The sequence below is a fragment of the Curcuma longa genome, chromosome 3, assembly GCF_044706935.1.
Source record: "Curcuma longa cultivar G26 ecotype Majalengka, Jawa Barat chromosome 3, ITB_CL_G26_1.1, whole genome shotgun sequence".
In the NCBI taxonomy this organism is placed as follows: Eukaryota; Viridiplantae; Streptophyta; class Magnoliopsida; order Zingiberales; family Zingiberaceae; genus Curcuma; species Curcuma longa.
The window spans coordinates 20,934,213-20,954,598 of NC_133863.1; the positions used below are offsets into that span (position 1 = coordinate 20,934,213).

General features: G+C 39.3%; 2 protein-coding genes across 2 annotated transcripts in view; one reads left to right on the plus strand and one right to left on the minus strand.

The window, feature by feature from the left end:
• Window positions 1–255: 255 nt before the first annotated feature.
• Window positions 256–4,943, minus strand: LOC141823865 (uncharacterized). The gene is made up of 5 exons (XM_074711074.1): window positions 4,707–4,943; window positions 2,299–2,874; window positions 863–961; window positions 676–759; window positions 256–568 (listed from the first exon to the last, which is right to left on the minus strand). The coding sequence occupies exons 1-5, from the start codon at window positions 4,941–4,943 to the stop codon at window positions 560–562; spliced, it is 1,005 nt and encodes a 334-aa protein (XP_074567175.1). The 3' UTR covers window positions 256–559.
• Window positions 4,944–9,149: 4,206 nt separating this feature from the next.
• The window catches only part of LOC141823866 (uncharacterized), a 22,583-nt gene continuing 11,346 nt past the window's right edge, over window positions 9,150–20,386 (plus strand). The window contains exon 1 of the mRNA XM_074711075.1: window positions 9,150–9,433. Coding sequence (XP_074567176.1) covers window positions 9,150–9,433 — 284 coding nt within the window. The remainder of the gene's footprint in view (window positions 9,434–20,386) is intronic.

A 20,386-nucleotide genomic window follows, 5' to 3' on the forward strand; every position in this document is an offset into this window, starting at 1 on the left:
GAATTTCTGTTTTGTTGCAAATTATTCAATTACGATATAAATGCAACGAAATCATTTTCGTCGCAGAATTCGTTACAGATTTGCGACGAAAATCAGATTCGTTGCAAAATTCGTCGCAAAATCAATTTTTTTCGATTATCTCGTAGGTACAATACACGATCCAATCAAATCGAATCAAATTATACAAATAACCTATACATAAATATACATATTAATATCAATCCACATCCACATACACATATCAATTCACACAAATTAAAATCACAAATATCCACATTCATATATATCAATCAACACTTTACAAATATACATATCAATCCATATCATGATCGAAAACATTAATATCACTCTAGAACAACATCAATATCAACAGAGTTCACTTGAGATGAACAATATTTGACCTTGACACACCACCCTGCCCACATATCATCGTACCGCCCTATAGACTGGCCATCGCCCATAAGCCCAAAGTACATTGCAGGTCCGATGAGTTCACGATCAAAGGCTAGGTTCATCACACATAGGAAACAAATTGCCCTTTGGTATTGTAAGAACTGCATCAACATACCTATAACAAGGAAAGCATGCATAAGAACAACAGTTCTATGAGGCACAGCATCATGGTGTGGGGAGAAGATACCTTTGTATGAATTTATTCTTTGTATGAGAAGATACCTGTTTTGAAAAATCTAGCCCAGCTTCTCGAAAGGCCTTCTGCACTTCCAACAAACCATTTCGGGTCTCAGGGGTGCCTCCACTCTGAGCATGTGCACATTTTGTATGAGTTTATTATGTGAAACACAGACTAAAAGAGGACAAAAAACAAAAACCATCGGCAATATACTGGTATTACTAAACTGACCTTTAAGATTACAATTACAAGGGTTGATGCAAGCTCAGGCCCAAGCTGTGCAATTTGATGATCAATGTCAGTTGGATCTGTATTATCAATAAATCTTATCTGGCACACAACAAAAAAATAGAAAAAAAGAGAATGGAATCCTTATGATGTATTAACAATTGAAATACTAATAATGAGAAAAGAGAATCACATAAAAAGCAGGAAATTTAAGAAATTCATTAGGAAGCATAAACCAAACTTTAACAAAGTTCATCTACCATAAGCTATTTGTGTGCTATATTGAAAAGGTCAGTTATGATATCCATGGAAAAAATAAATTACCAGTAAGGAAACATTACAATAAAACACAAATGATTGACAGGCAAATAAGATACATACAGGTAGCTGGTAGCTGAAGAGCACTAGAGTCGGTATAAGATACCTAAAGTTTAGTGTCATCAAGTTATTTAAACTATATAACCAAACCATGGATTAAAATCTTGTTCCTTGCCAAGCAAAATTTGTCATTTTGCCACTGATCAACATACAAACCACATTGATACATCTTATATAAGTGAGACTTGCAAGCATCTTCCTCAAAGCCATGAGCCAGCTGCCACTGGAGTGCAATGGGAAGTGCAATGCAGAATCAAGAAAGAGAGCAAGTGTCTTCCTAAGTTCCATGATCTGCCACCAAAATCATGATCTTTCACTACAAGACAAACAGCAGTGATGGTTCTACAAGGTGCATTTAGGGTTGTGCAAGATAAGGTTCCACCTTGAGGTTGTCTACAAGCTGGGGTTCCCCTAGTTCCTTCTTCACTCTTCAATTTCTCTTGATTGATGTTGCTGGCACCACCATGGTAAATAAGGGAACCACCAATCATCTCATTTCAGCCGTGTATCAGAACCATGACTCAGACTGAGATTTTTAAACCTTGAGTCAAACCATATGAAGTACTAATTATATGCAATGATCTATCATTTAAGTACAAAATAGTGCAGGTATAGAAGTTACCAACTCAAGGCTAACATGTTGGAACAAATGTGGAGTTCAATGCAGGCATCAACATAGACAAAGATGAAACCAAATGTAAATGACATAGTTCCTATTCATGGCCATGGAGGTATTTTCAAGGATCAAAAGCTTCACTAAACCAGGAACTTGTATAGTAATGTGCAAATCTACTAGAACTCAGAAGCAACAAGATTTAGTGTCGAGTTCGACGAACCAAGTGACACAATGATAGGTTAAAGAAATTCGCAACACAAAGTAGAGCCAAGATAAAAGAAAAAGAATTCATCTCTATCAACTACTGAGCTACGAAGGGATGATTAAAATCCTCCTACCCAAGGAAAAGTCAAAAAGGGGTTTCTTTTTCTTTCAGATCCGAGTTTTACCGCCATCCATACCTAAAACCTCAGATCTACAAGAGGGAAAGCAGAAGGAGACTCACGATGATGAGGTGGTAGGGCTGGAAGAAGGGCCGCCACATCTCCAGGAAGTCCAGGTTCCTGATCGTAGGGATCACGATGTCGAGCTCGTCCTTGAGCAATGGCGTGACCAGCACCGCCTCCAACGACGATGCCCTATGCGGTCGGGAGCAGTCGGCGGCGGCGTCGGCGTCCCGCGGCGTCGGCGTCCCGCGGCGGCGACTAAGGCGTGGCGACAGCTGTGGGGTGGAGGAAAGGCGAGGAAGGGAAGAAGAAGAGAAGAGGGGACGGCGTCGGCAAGTGTGGGCGGCGGCGTTGGGCAGCAAGGCGGCAGAAGGTAGTGGCTTCGATCGGCGGCTGAGTGGCGGTGTCCACTGGGCGAGGGGACGGTGGTGTGCTACTGGCGAGGAAGGAGAGGCGGCCTCGGTTGTCGGCGGCGTCGGCTGGCGAAGATGGAGAGGCGGCGGCAGCGAGGAGGAAGAGAGGAGAACGGTGCGGAGGGGAAAGGAGCGGGGGAAAAGGAGCGGGCGAAGATTAGGTTTAATGTTAAAACTATGCGACGAAACAGCACGTTCGTCGCTAAATTGGCGACGAACGCACTATTTGTCGCCAAAATTTTGCGATAAAACAGTCCATTCGTCGCCAAAATTGATGTAGTTTAATATAAATATTATGTAATAATTTTAAAAATTTATAAATGTAAAGTAAAATTTATAATTTTATTTGAAAGTAGAATTAAACAATCGGTTTAAATTTAAAATTTATATCAAAATAATTAGTAATTTTACTATATGATTATATTTTAATTAAATTTTAAATTTGATTAGATAAATAAGGTTTTGGATTATTTTTGAATTGTTTAAAGTATTAAACAATTCAAAAATAATCATATATCAATTTTTACTTAAACTACTATTTGATCATTTTCTCCTTAAATTTTTATTCAAATTTGCGACGAATTGCAGATTCGTCGCAGAATTTGCGACGAATCTGTGATTCGTCGCAAATTAGCAACGAATCTGTAGTTCGTCGCAAATTAGCAACGAATTTTGGGCGTATTAGCTTTCGTCGCCAAATGCATCCACCATCCTGATCCCTTCTCCTTTGCCAAATTGGCGACGAATAACAGATTCGTCGCAGATTTTGCAACGAATAACAGATTCGTCGCAGATTTTGCAACGAATCACAGATTCGTCGCAGATTTTGCGCGAATCACAGATTCGTCGCAAATTAGCAACGAATTTGGCGACGAAAATACTTTCGTCGCCAATTTCACTAACTCATCCACCGTCTCGATCCCTTCTCTTTTGCCAAAGTTGGCGACGAATCCGTAATTCGTCGCTACATTAGCGACGAATTCGAGATTTGTCGCTACATTGGCGACGAATTCATGATTTCGTCGCCAAATTGGCGACGAATCTCGAATTCGTCGCCAATGTAGCGACGAATTACGGATTCGTCGCCAAATGGCGACGAATTTTGCGACAAAAATTTATCATCGCAATTTTCGCAACTAAACTTTTTTCGTCGCCAATTTCGTTGCCAACTTGCAACAAAAATATATTTCGTCGCAAAATTTGTCCCAAATTTGCGACGAAAATAATTCGTCGCAAAATTTCGTTGCTAATACCCTATATTTTTGTAGTGACTTTATTTTGGAAACCACGCAACAACGTTTGTCGCGATCGTTTCAGAACTTTTAACTATCACCGAGAATCGTATTCTTGATGTAGTTCTCGGTGGTCGACTATTGACCACCGATAACGGACAAACAATTGGAACTTTTCTGACGTTGATGGAAGAATTGTCCGGAAACTTCATAAGCTTCCGAGAACAATTAATGATTACTCTGGAAGCAATTTCACAAATCGCTCCCGAAGAAAACAAAACATAAATCTCCCCTTCTTCCACTCCTCTACTATGCAACCGATTACAATATAGAGGACTCATCTCTTGCAACACAAAATAGAGCATTGGTTTTCATCCAACGGCAATCCAACAACACCTCCTCTGCTGCCTTTTGCTCGCGGGAAGGAAGAAGCTAGGTAGCTACTTGTGTTCTCCTATGGCAACACAAAACAGAGGTGGAAGAAAGGATGGCAGTGTGCTAGTCGGCGCCTATGTTTGCGGTCGGCAGAAGATTGGTGGAGCGGAGCGCCATGGGTGAAGCTCGCGATTAGGGATTTGCTCTGACCACTCCATCTCTGCATCCAAGCAGCATCCTAGGCTTCCCAGTAGTGCTTCTCCGGCGGTTTGCAAGTTAGGAAGATCGGTGCTCTCACGCGGTCAACGAGACACCGTCGAGCAGAGGAAAACCACACCTAGAGGGCAGAGCCTGCCCTGGGCCAGGGCAACCAGGGCGATGACCCAGGGCCCAAAAATTAGAGGGGACCAATTTTTAGGTTAATTTTTATATTGGGTTTAGGGTTACGCCAAAACTATACACCGCCGTTTCTGCACCGCCGTCATCTGCATCGCTACAAGATCTCCTTTCGCACATCTGCATCGCCATTTCTGTACCGCCGTCAGCGAGGGATCTACACCACGTCAGCGAGGAGGCGGCAAAAGCAGCGGCGACGTGGCTCCGGTGGCCCTCCTTATCGTTTCTCCTCCGGCAAAAGCAGCGGCGAGTCGGCAACGCGGCTCCAGTTTTTCGATGATCAATCATTGACTATCGATTTATGACAAATTGGTCGAAACATTTTCGACGTTGATGGAAAAATCTCCAAAAGCTTCGTAAGCTTCTACAAAATTAATAGACAGTCGTCTGACGATCGAGATTTAATTGGCAATGGTCAGAAAACCTATCCAACGGCTGGACACAATTTCCAGTGATCGGACAACGAATTCTGACGTTCAAAAACCCCTAATACAAACAACCTTCCTTCTCTTCTCCCACCCCTCTCCCATGCGGCCCAAAAATAAAGCAATCCGGCAGCATCAATCTCTCTAGTGAATCAGAGAGATTCAGCGGCGGGCAAAAGGAGGGTAACACCACCAGTGGAAGGAAAAATGGCAACAGCTCCTCTGGTTGCTCTGCCTTATCGCGGGTAGAGAGGAGAAGAAGAAGAACCACGATTGGCGAGGAGGAAGAATCACGATCGGCTCTGTTTCTCCAGCGGTCGCACGAGCAGAGACGCTGGCAAAGGGCGGTGTTACGTCCCAGGAGACAGGCATCCTAAAAATTTTGATAGCATCTCTCATGTAACAATGACATTTTTTTGAATACATAAATCATACAGGCCTACACGACTGCAATCTATACATCACATATGCATAACAGATAAAGATAAGGCTCACACAACCACAACTACCAGACTAATACATACAAATGATAAGTCTACACAATATAGAAAATCTTCGTAGCAGAAACATAGCAAATCCAAACAAAACCACACAACCACGAGTATAAATCCAAGAACCACAAATACAGTCCATAAGTCAACACAATAGAATCCATACAAGTCAAACATATAAAATTCTTCTACTGTGAGATGGTAACATGCAGGTCGATCTCCAAGCTCCCAATAAACTCCTATATACTACTTGGGGAGAAAACAAGACAACCCGAGGGTCTGGGTAGTGAGTATTAGATACTCAGTGAAATATAGGATAAAAGTACATAAAGATATATCAACTGAGATAACAAAAGGTATACAGTCTCAACAAGGGATATATAAGGAAAAGGTAAATACTAATCAACAAGTAGCAGGAATCATGGTAATTGGAATCATATAAATTCAAACAATGCATGTTATGTCATACAATACAATAGTCATATATCAAGCAAGTGCAACAGTCACACACAAATATGTTGTAAACAACAATGCAGTATAATAATAATAATAATAGCAAATGCATGCAAATATGCAACACACATCACAAGCAACATGCATGGTTACTGTCTACACTCACCACCCCCAGTCACTCACTTAGTGCAGTGAACTGAGGCGCCAAACAAGATAAATTGCACAGGCTCCAACAACTAACCACCACTAATTAGGTGGGGAGAAGGCAGTGTATCAGGAGGGTTATCTATCCAGTCCTGGTCACACCTAACATAGCGCAACATATGCTCTCACTCCTGTTCCCACTACAACACGGTGTCAGGTGAGTGCCAACAATAAGAACAACCAACAACTGTCAACAACACCTACTACTAGCATGTAGATATTATGATGATCATCCCAACATATAATAGCTACAACTAATTGTTGGTGCAAGAAGCACTAGATCTTTCCTAGGGTTTCGATGTTTGATAATACACCTAAGTCTGGTCAGTTTGACCAAGGGTTGATCCAAACAGGACTTGATATTTGGATGTATGGAAGTGAGTGAAGTCTAGTCAGATGACTAGCGAGAAGTCCTAGTCGGTTAGACTAGGTAGTGAAAGTCTTGATTTGGATGATCGGGTAAGGGAAGTCCTGGTAAGTGAAGCTAGGCAAAGAAAAGTCCTAGTTGTAGGCTAGGTAAAGGGAAGTCCTAGTTTGGAGGATCAGGCAGAAGTCTTGGTAGAGTCGAAGCACCAGGTGAAGTTTGGGCTGGTCTGGAGGGCCGAGTCGCAGCAAAAGTCTGGGTTGGTCAGAGAGGACCGAGCTGCAGCACAAATCCTGGGGCCTGAGGACAAAGCCGAGCAAAAGTCCAACAAGTCAGGAGGACTTGGTTGGCAATGGTAAATTCTCCTGAGTGGAGTGGGTAAGGGCGCGTTCCTAGAGTGGAATGGTAGGTGTTAGACTAACCCAGAATTTCAGTAGAAATATGAAGTTAGACCCACAAAATAAGGATAGGTTGTGTTACTTTGTTTGCATACTTGTCTTGCAGGAACCGATGCAGGGGTAACACATGAGGAGTCCAACTTCAACAGGTCATAACTTTTGACTCGAGACTCAAAATGAGGCATGGTTGGATGCGTTTTGAAGCTCCCTTAGAGGCCTTTCAAACTTGAGAAAAACTTAGTGGAGTCGATTTGAGATAAGGGTTGAGTCGACTCAAGATGGAGTCGACTCGAATGGTCACTCGAGTCGAGTCGAAGTCCGGATAATGCAGCAGAAAGAAAAAATTATCGGCAAGCTCCACATCAGACTCGAGTCGACTCGAGATCCCAGTGGAGTCGACTCGAGTGCGCTATAAAAGAAGGTGAACGCGCACAGATGGAAAATATCAATCTAGAAGTTCTCCTCTTCGTTTAGTGGTGGTTCGGAACCCAAACGAGGCCAAACGCTTGCAACCGGGGAAGATCCAGGAGGAGTGCGCGATGCTCAGGACTTCCAGATCGATGAAGTGTTTGATTTCTTTTCTTATTGTATTTACTTTTAGTTCTTTATCATTGTTACAATTACGGACTGTAAGACGATTTCTCCGCCTCCGAACAAAGTTCGGAAAAGAGATCACTAGTGGGCGGGCGCCTTTTGTACATAGGCCTTGGATGTACTAACCCTGGGAGGTTATGAACCAAGTAAATCTGTGGGTCCTTGTGTTTTGTTTACTAATTCTGCTGCTAGTGTTTTTAAAACAAATGATTTTAAAAAGTGACAACATGCTATTCACCCCCCCTCTAGTGTGTTTCCTCGATCCTACACTAATCGGCATAGGTCAATGATATGAAATTGAGACTATACTATTAATGGATAGATCAATCAAAGGTCAACTAGCATGTGTCAAGTAACAAACAATACAAGATATCGACTAGGTAAATAACATAGGTAACAGGAGTAGCAACATGATAGTATCAGATCATATCAAAGGTCAACTGGCAAGTATCAATCAACATGTGAAACAAGAGTATCAATAAGATAATAATACAAGCAACATAAATAACAACACGGTAGACAAGTACTATAAATCATGCACTAAAATATAGATCTTGTAGTGACCAAGTACAGGGTATCCACCTGAATTTGACGACCGTCAACAACAGAACCCCCAAGAAAATATAACACTCCATGTATATATAGAAAGATCACAAATCAATCAAGGTCCTGCAAAAGGAATAAATAACATCCCTAAATGCCATGACATATCAAAGAAACTCTAATCAAGTGAGAGTTAGTTTAACCCCCATTCAACTAACCTAACTCAGGTTAGACTAATCTAACCATTTGGTTGCTATTAACAGGATTTAACAAATCAATTAATTAATTGTATTAATTAAATTAATCAATAAAACTAATCTCATGTTTAATCAAACCCAAGCTAACCAATCAACCTAATTCAACGTACTCATCAACCGAGCCAAGAATTCTGGTTCTATAGAATTCCAACCAATCACCACAAATTCTCAAGAACATCTAACCAACCCACCATGAACAGAACAGTCCTACCAGATTCGGTTTCAAGGATTTACCTTAAATCTATGTAAAATAACTCATCAAACCAATCAGAATCATTTACACCTCTTAATTTGGCTCATGCTAAGGATCACTTAAGATCCCATAACACCACCAATTCTAACCTGATTACTGATCAAAACCCAAACAGATCAACCTGAATCACAATCAATAGATCCCTAATAGTTAATCAACAGGACAACATCAGATTCCATGCTCACACCCACTCGAACAGGACACCACCCTAAATCTCGAATACATCCACAAACTCTATTGTTAATCACACACAATCAAACTAGAATCAACAAGAAACTTACCTCCAAATCTGGTCGAATGCCCTAGAAATCACAGATCCAAGCTCTGACTTCCCTTCTTCACCCTCACGGTCGGAACCAGTGAAATCCCATCGATCTGATTGCAACCCAAATTAAGCTGTGAACTCCATCACAATCAGAAATAAACACCCAAAAAATCCAAGAAATCCCACCGCAACAATAAATTTGAGCTTATCGACGTTCTTCCTGAGCTTTCTTACTTGCGATCGACCGATGGCTCTATCGCGTGCACGACCAGCAGAGCTAATGCGAGATGCCCTGTTGGAGCGGAGAGCGACGCCAAAAAATGGATGGTCGGCTACTCTCATGGATGGCAATGCTTTGCTTGACGGACGTCACGAATTAGGGACGGCGAGCCAAGGTGTGCGACAGTTGACAGTGAGGAAGAGGCACGCGATGAGGGAGGAAGAAGACGCGGCACAAAAATTGGGGAAGGGAGATCGCCGCTTGTCGCTTGGTGAAGAGCCCGATCGGGGCGGCGGTGTGCGGCGTAGATGGCAAGGATCGAACGAGAACGGAAGAAGAAGACTCTGCGGATCACGATTTTCTTTTATAATGAGGAGTGCACAGTAACTTGGGTTAGGTTTGGGCTAAACTAGCTTAAAACTTAGGATTTACTGTAACCATTGAACCGGTTACTGTAGTGAACCAGGTTCATCCAAACCAATTTTGTTTGATTCATCTTCACCAGACAAAATTTTCCATCCCTTTTATTCTATCAAAACCTCTTAAATGGCTTCCATAATCTTCCCTTAAACCCCAATGATTAAGGTAAATTTATTTATAAATTACCCCTTAATTTATGGTATTTTACAGGCGGCGTGTCATGGGGAGCTACCACGGAACAGGGGCGCTAGGGTTATCCTTTTCCACCCTTCTCCACCCACGGTGGCTTCTTCCTTCTCCATGCGTGGTAGCCGACGATGGGTTTCGACGTTCCACGCTTGCTTTCCCAATGGTTGGCGAGCAGCAGAGGTCGATTAATGGCGGCGCGTCATGGCTGGGCAGAAGAACAGGGGCGCTCCTTTATTTTATCATGCGCCTATCTCACATGAGAAGCTACAATATCCTTTCTTTTAAGCCAAGATGCCGAATTAGGGTTCTTTTGGACTGAACCAAACCTAGGCTGAACTGGAGGCTGGATTTTGGTTTGTTACTGTACCAAACTGGGTTCAATCTTGGTTCGCTTGGTTCACTAATCAAACAACTTCTGATTTGACCCAAACTGGTTTTGTTCACTTCATCTTCACAAGATAAAGCTTGTCATCATATTTGTTCTACCAAAACCTCTTCCATCATGAACCAAACCAAGTTGGTTTAGTTTTGGTTCAAAACCTAATCATTTAGTTCATTAATCAAACGACCTCTGATTTGAACGAAATCACTTTCATTCATTTCATATTCGTAAGATAAATTCCATCATATTGTTCTTTGTCCGGTCCAACCAGATTTTATTTCTCTCATTTTGAGAATTCAATTCTCAAACTCGTTTTAAGTTCTTTGGAGAACTTGTAGTGCGTGTGACCCAATAGGTTCTCGGTTATGTCGGTCATTTGTAATTAACCATTAATTATATAACAATCATGAGTGGCACCTAATAGTACATCATAATCCCCAATTGATCAAAAAATCAATGATTGATTCCAGAACATCTTCTAAACTTTTCAACAGCTCCAATTAAACGTATCTCGTTCCTTTCACCGTCTTATATCCACTTGGTTCAAGACATGGTCTATGTGTCGGTCCCCACTAGGCTGATTACGTCACACCTAGCCCAAGTTACTTTCTTGTCCTGTGGATTCAAGTTACTTGTACATGTGTTCAAGAGTACAGTACTCTTGACATGTAATACTTTGGTCAAAGACTTTTAGTAACAATCCTGACAAGTGGCCACAAGGTATATGTCTCATTTTTCAAGGAGCGGTGAATCCTCTGTGGGCTATTCAAATACCTTCGGATACTTTAACTTATACCCAATCATCACGGGCCCACACCTCCTCGGAGATGCTTGCTTAAGATGTCAAAGTATATGCCTCCATGACCAAGGTGATTTGAATACCTCAAGTCAAATGAAACTCGCACTTAAGCTGCACTGAGATCTTCATTGACATATGTATAGAACCATATGAAGTCTCAAGACAGGTCACTTCAATGAACTGGTTACCTTTAACCAGCATCTACGTTTAAACTCTTAACATCCAATGTCTCTAGCCAGCGAGATCAGCTGCTTGGTTAACCAAGGAGTTCAAAACGTGCTAGTCTCGACAGAATCGATGACGTCCGTACTCATCAATTCCTCGACTAGGGATAATTTTAATACATTCATAATTGTACATATGCTCACTAGTTGTAATCTAATCATAAATTCTCTCATGCTATAAAAATCGTATTGCGGGCATTCAGTATTTAAGTTTAAGATCTAATCAAACACATATAGAATGTGCACTCAAATAGTAAATTACTATTTATCCAATAAATAATATAACTGTAAGGTGATTGCCTCAGAACATCCCTCAAATCTCTCATATAAGATCCCTACACATCGTTGTGTAGAAACTGACCTTATATTAAATTTTAAAAAATATCATTTAATAGTTGAGCAAGGCATAGTCTTAGGTCATGTGGTTTCTTGGAAGGTCATAAGTAGATCCTACTAAGATTGATATCATTTCCTCTCTACCTTACCTTGTATGAGTGTGGGATGTTTGCTCTTTCTTGATCACATAGAATTCTACAGGTGGTTCATTCGAGACTTCAGCAAGATAATTCTTCCACTTTCGAGTTTGTTGCAGAAGGATGTGGAGTTCGACTTTTGATCAAAAGTGCAAGGATGTATTTGATAAGCTCAAGGAGGCTCTTACATCAACTCTGATCATCAGACCACCTGATTGTACTCTCCCGTTCGAGTTGATGTGTGACGCATTGAACTATGTAGTAGGAGTAGTATTGGCTCAGAGACTGATGGGACATCTCATGTCATCTATTATACATCAAAGAATTCGGACTCATCCCAAACCAACTCACGATAATAGTAAAAGAACTTTTAGCTATTATCTTTATTTTGGATAAATTTTGATCTTATTTTTATGTTCTCATGTAATTCCCTTTTCTAACCATGTAGTGATCAGGTTCCTTCTAAAGAAGCCGAATGCCAAGCCAAGATTGATTCGATGGATACTTCTGCTTCAAGAATTAGACGTAAGGATACACGATAGGAGTGGGAAGGAGAATTTGGTAACTGACCACGGGTAAATTAGGATTAAAGATGTGGACCGATTTGATCATAATTTTTTTATCATAAATAGGGTTTTGGGCTGATTCTTTATCTGGATGAATTTTTGGATGTTATTATTATTTTTCATTAATTTATGGCATTTATGGATATTAATTAGTTGTAATTCATTTTGCAGGAAATTTAATTTGGAGAAAAATCAATTCTGGCTCGAGTTGGGCTCAATTCAAATTCAAATTTGGTTCGATCAGGTTCAAAATCAACTTGGTTCAAGCTTGGGTTCATTGATTGAGCTGCTAATTCAATTTCATATAGTCCATTAAATTCAGCTCAGCCCAATACATAGCCAGCCCAACCAATTAATCAACCCAACACATTTGAATCAAGCCGGTTCACTTCATTTTCACCCAGTTCAATTAACCCGGTTCATGCGGCGCTGGTTCACTCAAGGTATAAGGTATTCGCCGGTTCACAGAGAAGAGGAGAGCTCGGTCGCGATTGGGAAGCTATAGTGTTTCCCAAAATCGCGAGTCCACTGTTCACCTTCTTCATCGCCGACACGATTCCAAGCCCCGTCGCGCGCTCCACCACCATCCTTCTTCCTCCCCGATCAACCACAGCAGCGGCGACTTGAGCCCGGTCGACGAGCGCCGATGCCACCGCAAGGTTTTCGCCAATGTGGTTCGGAGGCGAAACCCTATCACCGTCGTCGCGGAACGGGGCTGTGAGTGGAGTCCTCCAGTTCTGGTGCACGACGGCCTTCCACAACAGTGAGTGCTAGCTGTGAGGGTTCCTAGTGAGCTCTCTGTCGTGGCCGCATCCATTGGCTCTGAGCAGCATCACCTTCGTCGACGTGGTTCAAAGGCAGAGGGTCGATCCTTGTGGCTTCGATCATCTCCTCCACCGATAAAGCAAGGTAAGGATTTCAATTTCCCTCTGTCTAATGCTCTGTTCATGGACGGCAGGTGCAGGGCAGAGGACTTGAGCAGTGGATCTTCGTTTTCTCCGATCACTTCTCGCCAATGAATTCCAACTCCAGCGAGATCCGTTCTGTTGGCGTGATCGACTTAACTCAAGCTGCTGTTCTATGTTGATTTGGGCCATCTATCCACCATTCCACTATTCCCCTATTTGAGCTGTTCTCCTCTCTCCAATGGTGCCAACGCCATTGAGGGAAGGAAACCCTAACCCTAGCTTTAACATAATTTAGCTTTGTTGCTTAATTCTTAGGTTGTTATCTCTGTTACAATCAAACCCCCCCCCCCCCCCCCCCCCCCCCCCCCCCCCCCCCCCCCCCCCCCCCCCACAATTCGGTGTTAGCTTTGTTTGCTTAATTCTTAGGTTGTTAGCTTTTGTTCTGTTCTTGTTTGGTTAGACGAATGAGTTTAATTTTAATGGCTATTCGGTTTATTCATGCATGAAATGTGGTGAAGTTGTTGGTTGGTGATGATACTCGATTGTTGATGTTTGAGCTGTGAATTGTTGATCAATGGTAATGTGAGCTTAGTTGTTGATTTGGTTGTGATTGTTGTGATAGATGATTAGAATTGTGTAAAGTATGTCATGGATGTTATGTTTTATGGGAATGTAGCCATGTGGTTGTGTAGAGTTTATGATTCATGGGCTATGGATTGTAGGTTGTTTGGGAAGTTAATGGCATGCTGTGATGTTTCATGTTTCATGTTTTGAGTTGGTAGAATCGAGTGGATAACCGGTTAGGTATGATTGACAAAGTGGAACTTGGATTTGTGTCATTAATGGAATGGAATCGTTGTGAATGGAATTAATGTTCATGAACAAATCAAGTTATTTGTATTGTATGATGTATATAGTTATGTGAAATTGTACATGTTGTATGACTTAGAATTCATGTTGTATCATTATGTATGATGAATGATGTATATTGTTGTATGATACTTAATACTGTGTGTGTAGATTGTATGAAGATGTATGTTGAAATTGTCGTATGTATTATAATGTATATTATTGTTGTATAATGTATGGATGTAATTTATATTGTATATATGTACGTGTTGTATGAATGACATTGTGTATATTGTATGCTGAGTTTGGTTAATATCATGTAATTATTACTGAGACATGTAGAATAAGTTGTTGGGATCTCAAATTGTTACTATGTATATTTAGGATTCTTTTATAATTGTTTATTCAATTGTGAATAACTGGAATTGTAGATAGAAATGAATAAAGCAATAATAAAAACCTCGCACCAAAAGTCTAGGATAGAACTTCCTGTCATTGAGTCCAAGAGAGACGACTCAGACCTCTCTATATTACTTAAGGTGATAATTAGGGGTTTGGTAAATAAATAAATAAATAAATAATTTTGATGGGTGTGAGTGATAACAAATAAGGGAATAAATTATATAAATAAAACATACCCAAAACACACCCACATCAATGGGCTATTGACTTCATGGATCCATTTCTTATCTCTTTTGGATATGCTTATATACTTTTGGCAGTTGGTTATGTTTCTAAATGGGTGGAGGTCATCCTCACTAGGATTGATGATTCGTGAGTTGTTGTGAATTTTATCGGGTCAAATGTTTTTTTATAGGTTTAGAGTACCCAAGGCGATCATCAATGATCAAGGGTCCTATTTCTGTAATAAGCACATTAAGGTCTTGTTGAGCAAATATGACATCTTCCATAAAGTTTCAACTCCTTATCATCCACAAACAAATAGCCAAGCTAAAATTTCAAATAGAGAGATTAAATAGATTTTGGAGAAAATAGTACAAGATTGGAGTAATGGATTGGACAACAAAAAAAGATTAGAGTAATGGATTGGACAACACACTATCAACCTATCACACTGCTTATAAGATGCCAATCAGTATGTCACCCTACAGGATCATTTTGGTAAGACATGTCACCTACCGATCGAGATAAAAGCATCGAGCCTATTAGGTAGTGAAGGCTTACAATCTTGATTTGACTTGAGCTGGAGAGGAGAGGAAATTGTAACTATAAGAATTAGAAGAGCTTAGATTCGAAGCCTACGAGAACACTTGCATTTACAAGGAGAAAACTAAAGCTTTTTTCACGACAAACAAATCCTACTAAAGGAGTTACAAGAGGGGAGAAAGTGCTCATGTATAAGTCTCAACTCAAATTGATGCCATGGAAGTTAAGATCTGGTTGGGAAGGTCCTTTTTTTGCATCATTAATGTTTTCTCCTATAGTATAGTAGAATTACAGGAGGCAAATACAGGGAGAACTTTCAAGGTGAATGGACATTGTCTAAAAAAATATCACGAAGGCATCGAACAGGCCATAATGGAAAGGACAATGCTTTAAGACCCTATCTACCCAACTCAAAGGGGAATTTGATCCTTTTCACTTCTCATTTTCCTTATTTCTTTATTAATAAGCTTGCTTTAGTTTGATAGTTTAGTTTGATTGCTTTAGTTTCATTCAGTTTTAGTTCACATCTTTCTATATGTTGAATCATGAAAAATTATTAAGTTTCTTTTACATGAATGAACACATTGCTTGCATATGGTTATTAGTTTGGTGATGAAGTCTATTTTAGTAGATTGAAAGTGATAATTTTGTATACCTAGTGAATATTTGAGACACTCTCATTCTTCATCTTCTTGTGTGTGGATTGCACTCATGATTATCGTTACTCTAGAATTTGCTTTGATTCTTTTTTAGATCACAATAGCAAAAGTTGCATGATTATGATGAAGGTCACCTTGCTTAGTCCCTTCTAGTCTTTTTATTGATGCATGCTATGTTGAATAAGATTATTATTATTCATTGATTTTTTCACATTTTCTTTTTCCCTTACCTTTATGATTTTCCTTTGTCATTTGGGAGATAATGAGGCAATTGATTGTTATCATGATGAGTATTATGCCCGAGATGGTCAAATTTTAAGTGTGGGAGAGGAATTAAGTTTGGAAGAGAGAATGCATAGATTCAAAATGGAACATGAGCAAACTATGTTTTATCACCACGGCCAAGCCACGCTTGATGGACCATAGAGAATAGCACGTCAAGTGAAAGAAAATAAAAATAAAAAAAGAGAAAAATAATAAAATAATAAAAAATAATAATAATAATAACAACAAAATAATTGGCGCCATTGAAATAAAAAAAGAGATAACACAATAGATATGTTGTGTATTTTTGACTTGAAATATGATAATTGTTGGTAAACCTTGATCTAGCAATCATCAGAAGTTTATTATGAACCAAGAGCTTTACAAGGATTGTATTAAGGAGGGGTGATAGGTGGTTTATTTATAGCGGATATACAAAGGGAGTAGAGTGTTGGGAAGTTTGGAGGGAATACTTGTGGAACATTGCTTAGTTGTACTCATCAAGTGTAACATTCTTGTATGTCTCATGTCCGTTTTGGTTCTCTCATCATGTGTAACATTCTTACACTCATGTCATTCTTTCATCTTTGTGCTTGTGCCCTTGCGATTCTAATACTTTTCAGAACCAATTTTTGTGTACACAGTGGTGAAGAGTAGAAAATAAGCGAACATATGATAGTGCATTGTCATGAGTAGTTTTGAGTGAAACTCCACCTTTGCAATTGTTTATGAGAGGGGAGCAACCACTAATGTCTTGTAAGATTCTATCATTCTTAGTCTACTCAAGATTTATTAAAGTTATCATGCTTGTTAACTGGTGTAAGAACTGAGTTCTTAATACCTTGATCTTTAAGAATTGATAGTCCTAAATAATTCTTTTTCATGATTTTCCAAGTATTGAAGGGGGACTGATGGAGAGATGAACTTATTAGTTTTGTTTGTTTTGTTTACTTGCCCAAGAAATGTAAGGAATAAGTGTAGGGGAAATTTGATAACATGTATTTTTAGCACCTCATTTTGTACTCATATTAGATATTTTAGACTCTTCATATGCTTAATTCATGCTCTTGGCATGTTTTATGAAAAGAGGGATGTTTTGAGCTTTACTGTAAATTCTCTCAATTTGATGGTGTATATTCTCAAATATGAGCATATGTTGTTTTGCAAGAAGAAAAGGTGAGTATTGGCTCATTTTGAGGGTGTATTCAGTAGGGAACAAGGCCAAATCGTGTCCTCCAACACACCCCAACCATGTTCCTTGCTGTTGGATCAGAGAGCAAAGAAGGGAGTACTATAGATTTTCGCATGGCATGGCCATGCTTAAGCACGGTCGTGTCAAGCTCGTCAAGACAACACATATTCTAGCATGGCAACGTCAAGCTCGTCAAGATAGCACAGATTCTGACACGGTCTCGCCGTGCTTTTCAGCATGACCATGTCAAGCTCCAGACAAAGCCACAGTTTGCAACACGGTGTGGTAGTGCTTATGGGCACTACTGTGTCACGTTCTATGGGAAGTACGAGTTTGAAGGCTCATATAAACACCCTAAAATCCAGATCTGGAGGGGATTGCTTGTTCCATCTCCATCTCATCCACCAAGCACTGAAGTTTCCCTTCTTCATGTCATCTTCATTGGCGAGTAGCCGGCCGAGTTCCTCTGGAGATCTCATCATCACTAGTAGCTCAAGAGGTTAAAGGGTTCTCATCCTTGTTGAGGGTAGCATCTCCATCCACCGCTATGGATCAACCTCATCTCAGATTCTCAATAATAGAATACCTTACTTGCAAGAGAAAGGAAGGTGTGAAGGTCTTCCACCCTCTTTTCTTTCGCAAGTCTATCCACGGTCCTCACTGTTATCACAAATTCATCACCGGTAGTCATCGCTTCTTCTATGAGCTTTGGGGTTTCGGGACTTCTCCATTCCGTCATCCTTCTTCAGTCTTGTGGTTTGAAATGGTTGTATTAATTTTAGTTTTCCATCGTTAAATTGTAGTGCACTTAACTTTAGTTGTTGATGCTTGGTACATGTTTGATTAAATTCCTCTTACAATTCCTTTGTATTAGTTAATGCAATTTTGACGTTACTTTTATACATTGTTAGTTGGTTCTTAATTGCTCATTATGTGTCCATCTTGTTTGATCATTAAATGCTTGTAAGTTAGCTAGTGTAGCTTACTTACCCCTCATGTCAATTTGTCTCATGTTTCATACATGATCCCTACGTTAGTTTTTTAATTTCTCATCTATTGCATTCGAATCGAATTAGTCCTATACTGCATAAGGATAGGGAGGGTTTGGTTAATTTGCACCGTATTGCGACAATATGAATATCACTCAAGTAAATCAAATTGACTAAAAACTTCCAACTTGATCAAACGAAGTTAAGCCTTAAGTCAAATTTGTTATGGCGATTAGGCATAAACAAAGTTTGGAGATGACACCCAACTTAGTTAAAGAATTATTTATGCTTCAAGCCATGGAACGACCTTTACTTCAGCAACATCCGGGAGATGATGCCCAATGTTATGCATTTGACACAAGTCATACTAATTTACATACAGAAATGTTAATTCATTATAACTAAGGATAAACGATATTAGTTGACTTCCTTAAAAGGATGATTAAATTTAGAATATCTAGATAGAGATGTACGATCCCTTAGTTTAGAGAAAACTAATTAATACATCTCATAAAAATCATAAGATGACTTGTATGTATATTGAGATACATTACACATAAATGAGATGTTAGGATGATGAGTTAAGTTCAAGATGTTAATTTAGTACATCAAAATGAGCTTAACTTTCATCAAATCAAATGAATTTTTATATGACCAATCATGGGGAAAGTAAATATGTGAGTCATGTGCATTTAGCCCATAAATCATGATTGAAAATTTTGTTTAAAAACTATTTCAAAATTATTTTTGAAATCCTTGGTGAAATTTATTTGTTGATAGGAATCACTATTGATTAGTTTGATACAAAGTTAGAATGAAATATTAAATTTTTTAATAGTTTTCAACTTTATGCCATTTTTTAAAAATAAGATTTTTTTAAAATTATTTTTTTTATAATAATATTTGACATAAATAATGCTCATATGAAATTTCATGATTTTTTAAAAATCTTAAAATTACTAATGCATTTTTAAAATTCAATCTGAAATTAATATGCAGTTTTTCAATTAAGCAATCGATTATTATCCTCTAGCAATCGATTATTATCTGTATCAATCGATTGCTGACCATTAACAATTGATTATTACAGTGGTTTTTGACTAAAATCAAATTATTTTAGTTAGATAAATTTACTCCTAGGTATTTTAATCCATAACCCTTTGATATACTTGGATAAGTATTCAAAGGGAGTTTTATGGTGAAAATGAGAAATATATGTTAAAAGGAGAAAAATTATTATTTGAGAGGGAGGTTTAGATTTAAGTTTGAATTTTTAATCTCATAACTTAGTTTTTGAAAATTCCTAAAGGTTTAGGAACTCCAAAATATTATTGGTGCAGATGAATGAAATAGAGCATGCCTTGAGGAGGAGTTTGCTTTAAAGGCATGATTCCGATACAGAAGGTGGAGAATGAAGGATTGTATGTTTAAGGTTGAGTATTGGATAAAATTGAAGATAGGAAACCTCCATTATGAAATTGGAAGTTAAGGATGAATGAAAGAAGAATGGATTTTTTGAAGAAGGTTTTTGATGTGTGTCAAAGGGGCAGAATGAAGAATTTAAGTTAGGAAACCTTCATGCATACTTTGGCATGAGAAGAAGGATCTAATAGGATGGTGGGCTAACGAGTTAACCTTAACTTAAATATATTGTCAAAAATAAAAAAGGAGAGATTGGTGAGGCAATTGATTTTGTGTCAAAGTTGACTAAGTTGACCAAACTTGAGTTGACTCGAGTTGGGTTTTGATATTTGATCAATATATTAGTTGGCGAGTGAGACGTCAAGTAAGTCAATGTTAATGGGATCTTTGACGGTGGAGAAGTCCAAGTGGATCATCGTTGATTATACACTTAGTGATCGAAAGTCCAATAGAGAGTTGGCATGAGACGAGAAGTCCAATAGGGGTTTGGAAAGAGGAAAGTCCAAGTGGATCATGGTTAATCGGATGTTTGATGATCAGAAGCAAGGGGTTAAGTCTAAGTGGGTCATGAAGGACCGGACACTTGACGTGAGAAACGAAGTCCAAGTCAATTAAGGTTAACTAGATACTTAGAGTGAGATAGATGAAGTCCAAGTGGATCATGGAGAATCAAACACTTGGCATGCAGATGAAAGCCCTAACAGGTCAGAGAGGACTGGATGTTAGGCAAGTATGAAGTCTTGGCAAGTCAAGATTGATTA

What these genes read in the sequence shown, in the direction of transcription:
- LOC141823865 (XM_074711074.1), bottom strand. Translation starts at nt 4,943, where the DNA reads ATGATTGATCATCGAAAAACTGGAGCCGCGTTGCCGACTCGCCGCTGC. An exon ending in AGCCCTACCACCTCATCATC is followed by an intron (nt 962 to 2,298) that starts GTGAGTCTCCTT and finishes GTTGTGTGCCAG; the next exon opens with ATAAGATTTATTGATAATAC. An exon ending in TTGTAATTGTAATCTTAAAG is followed by an intron (nt 760 to 862) that starts GTCAGTTTAGTA and finishes GCACATGCTCAG; the next exon opens with AGTGGAGGCACCCCTGAGAC.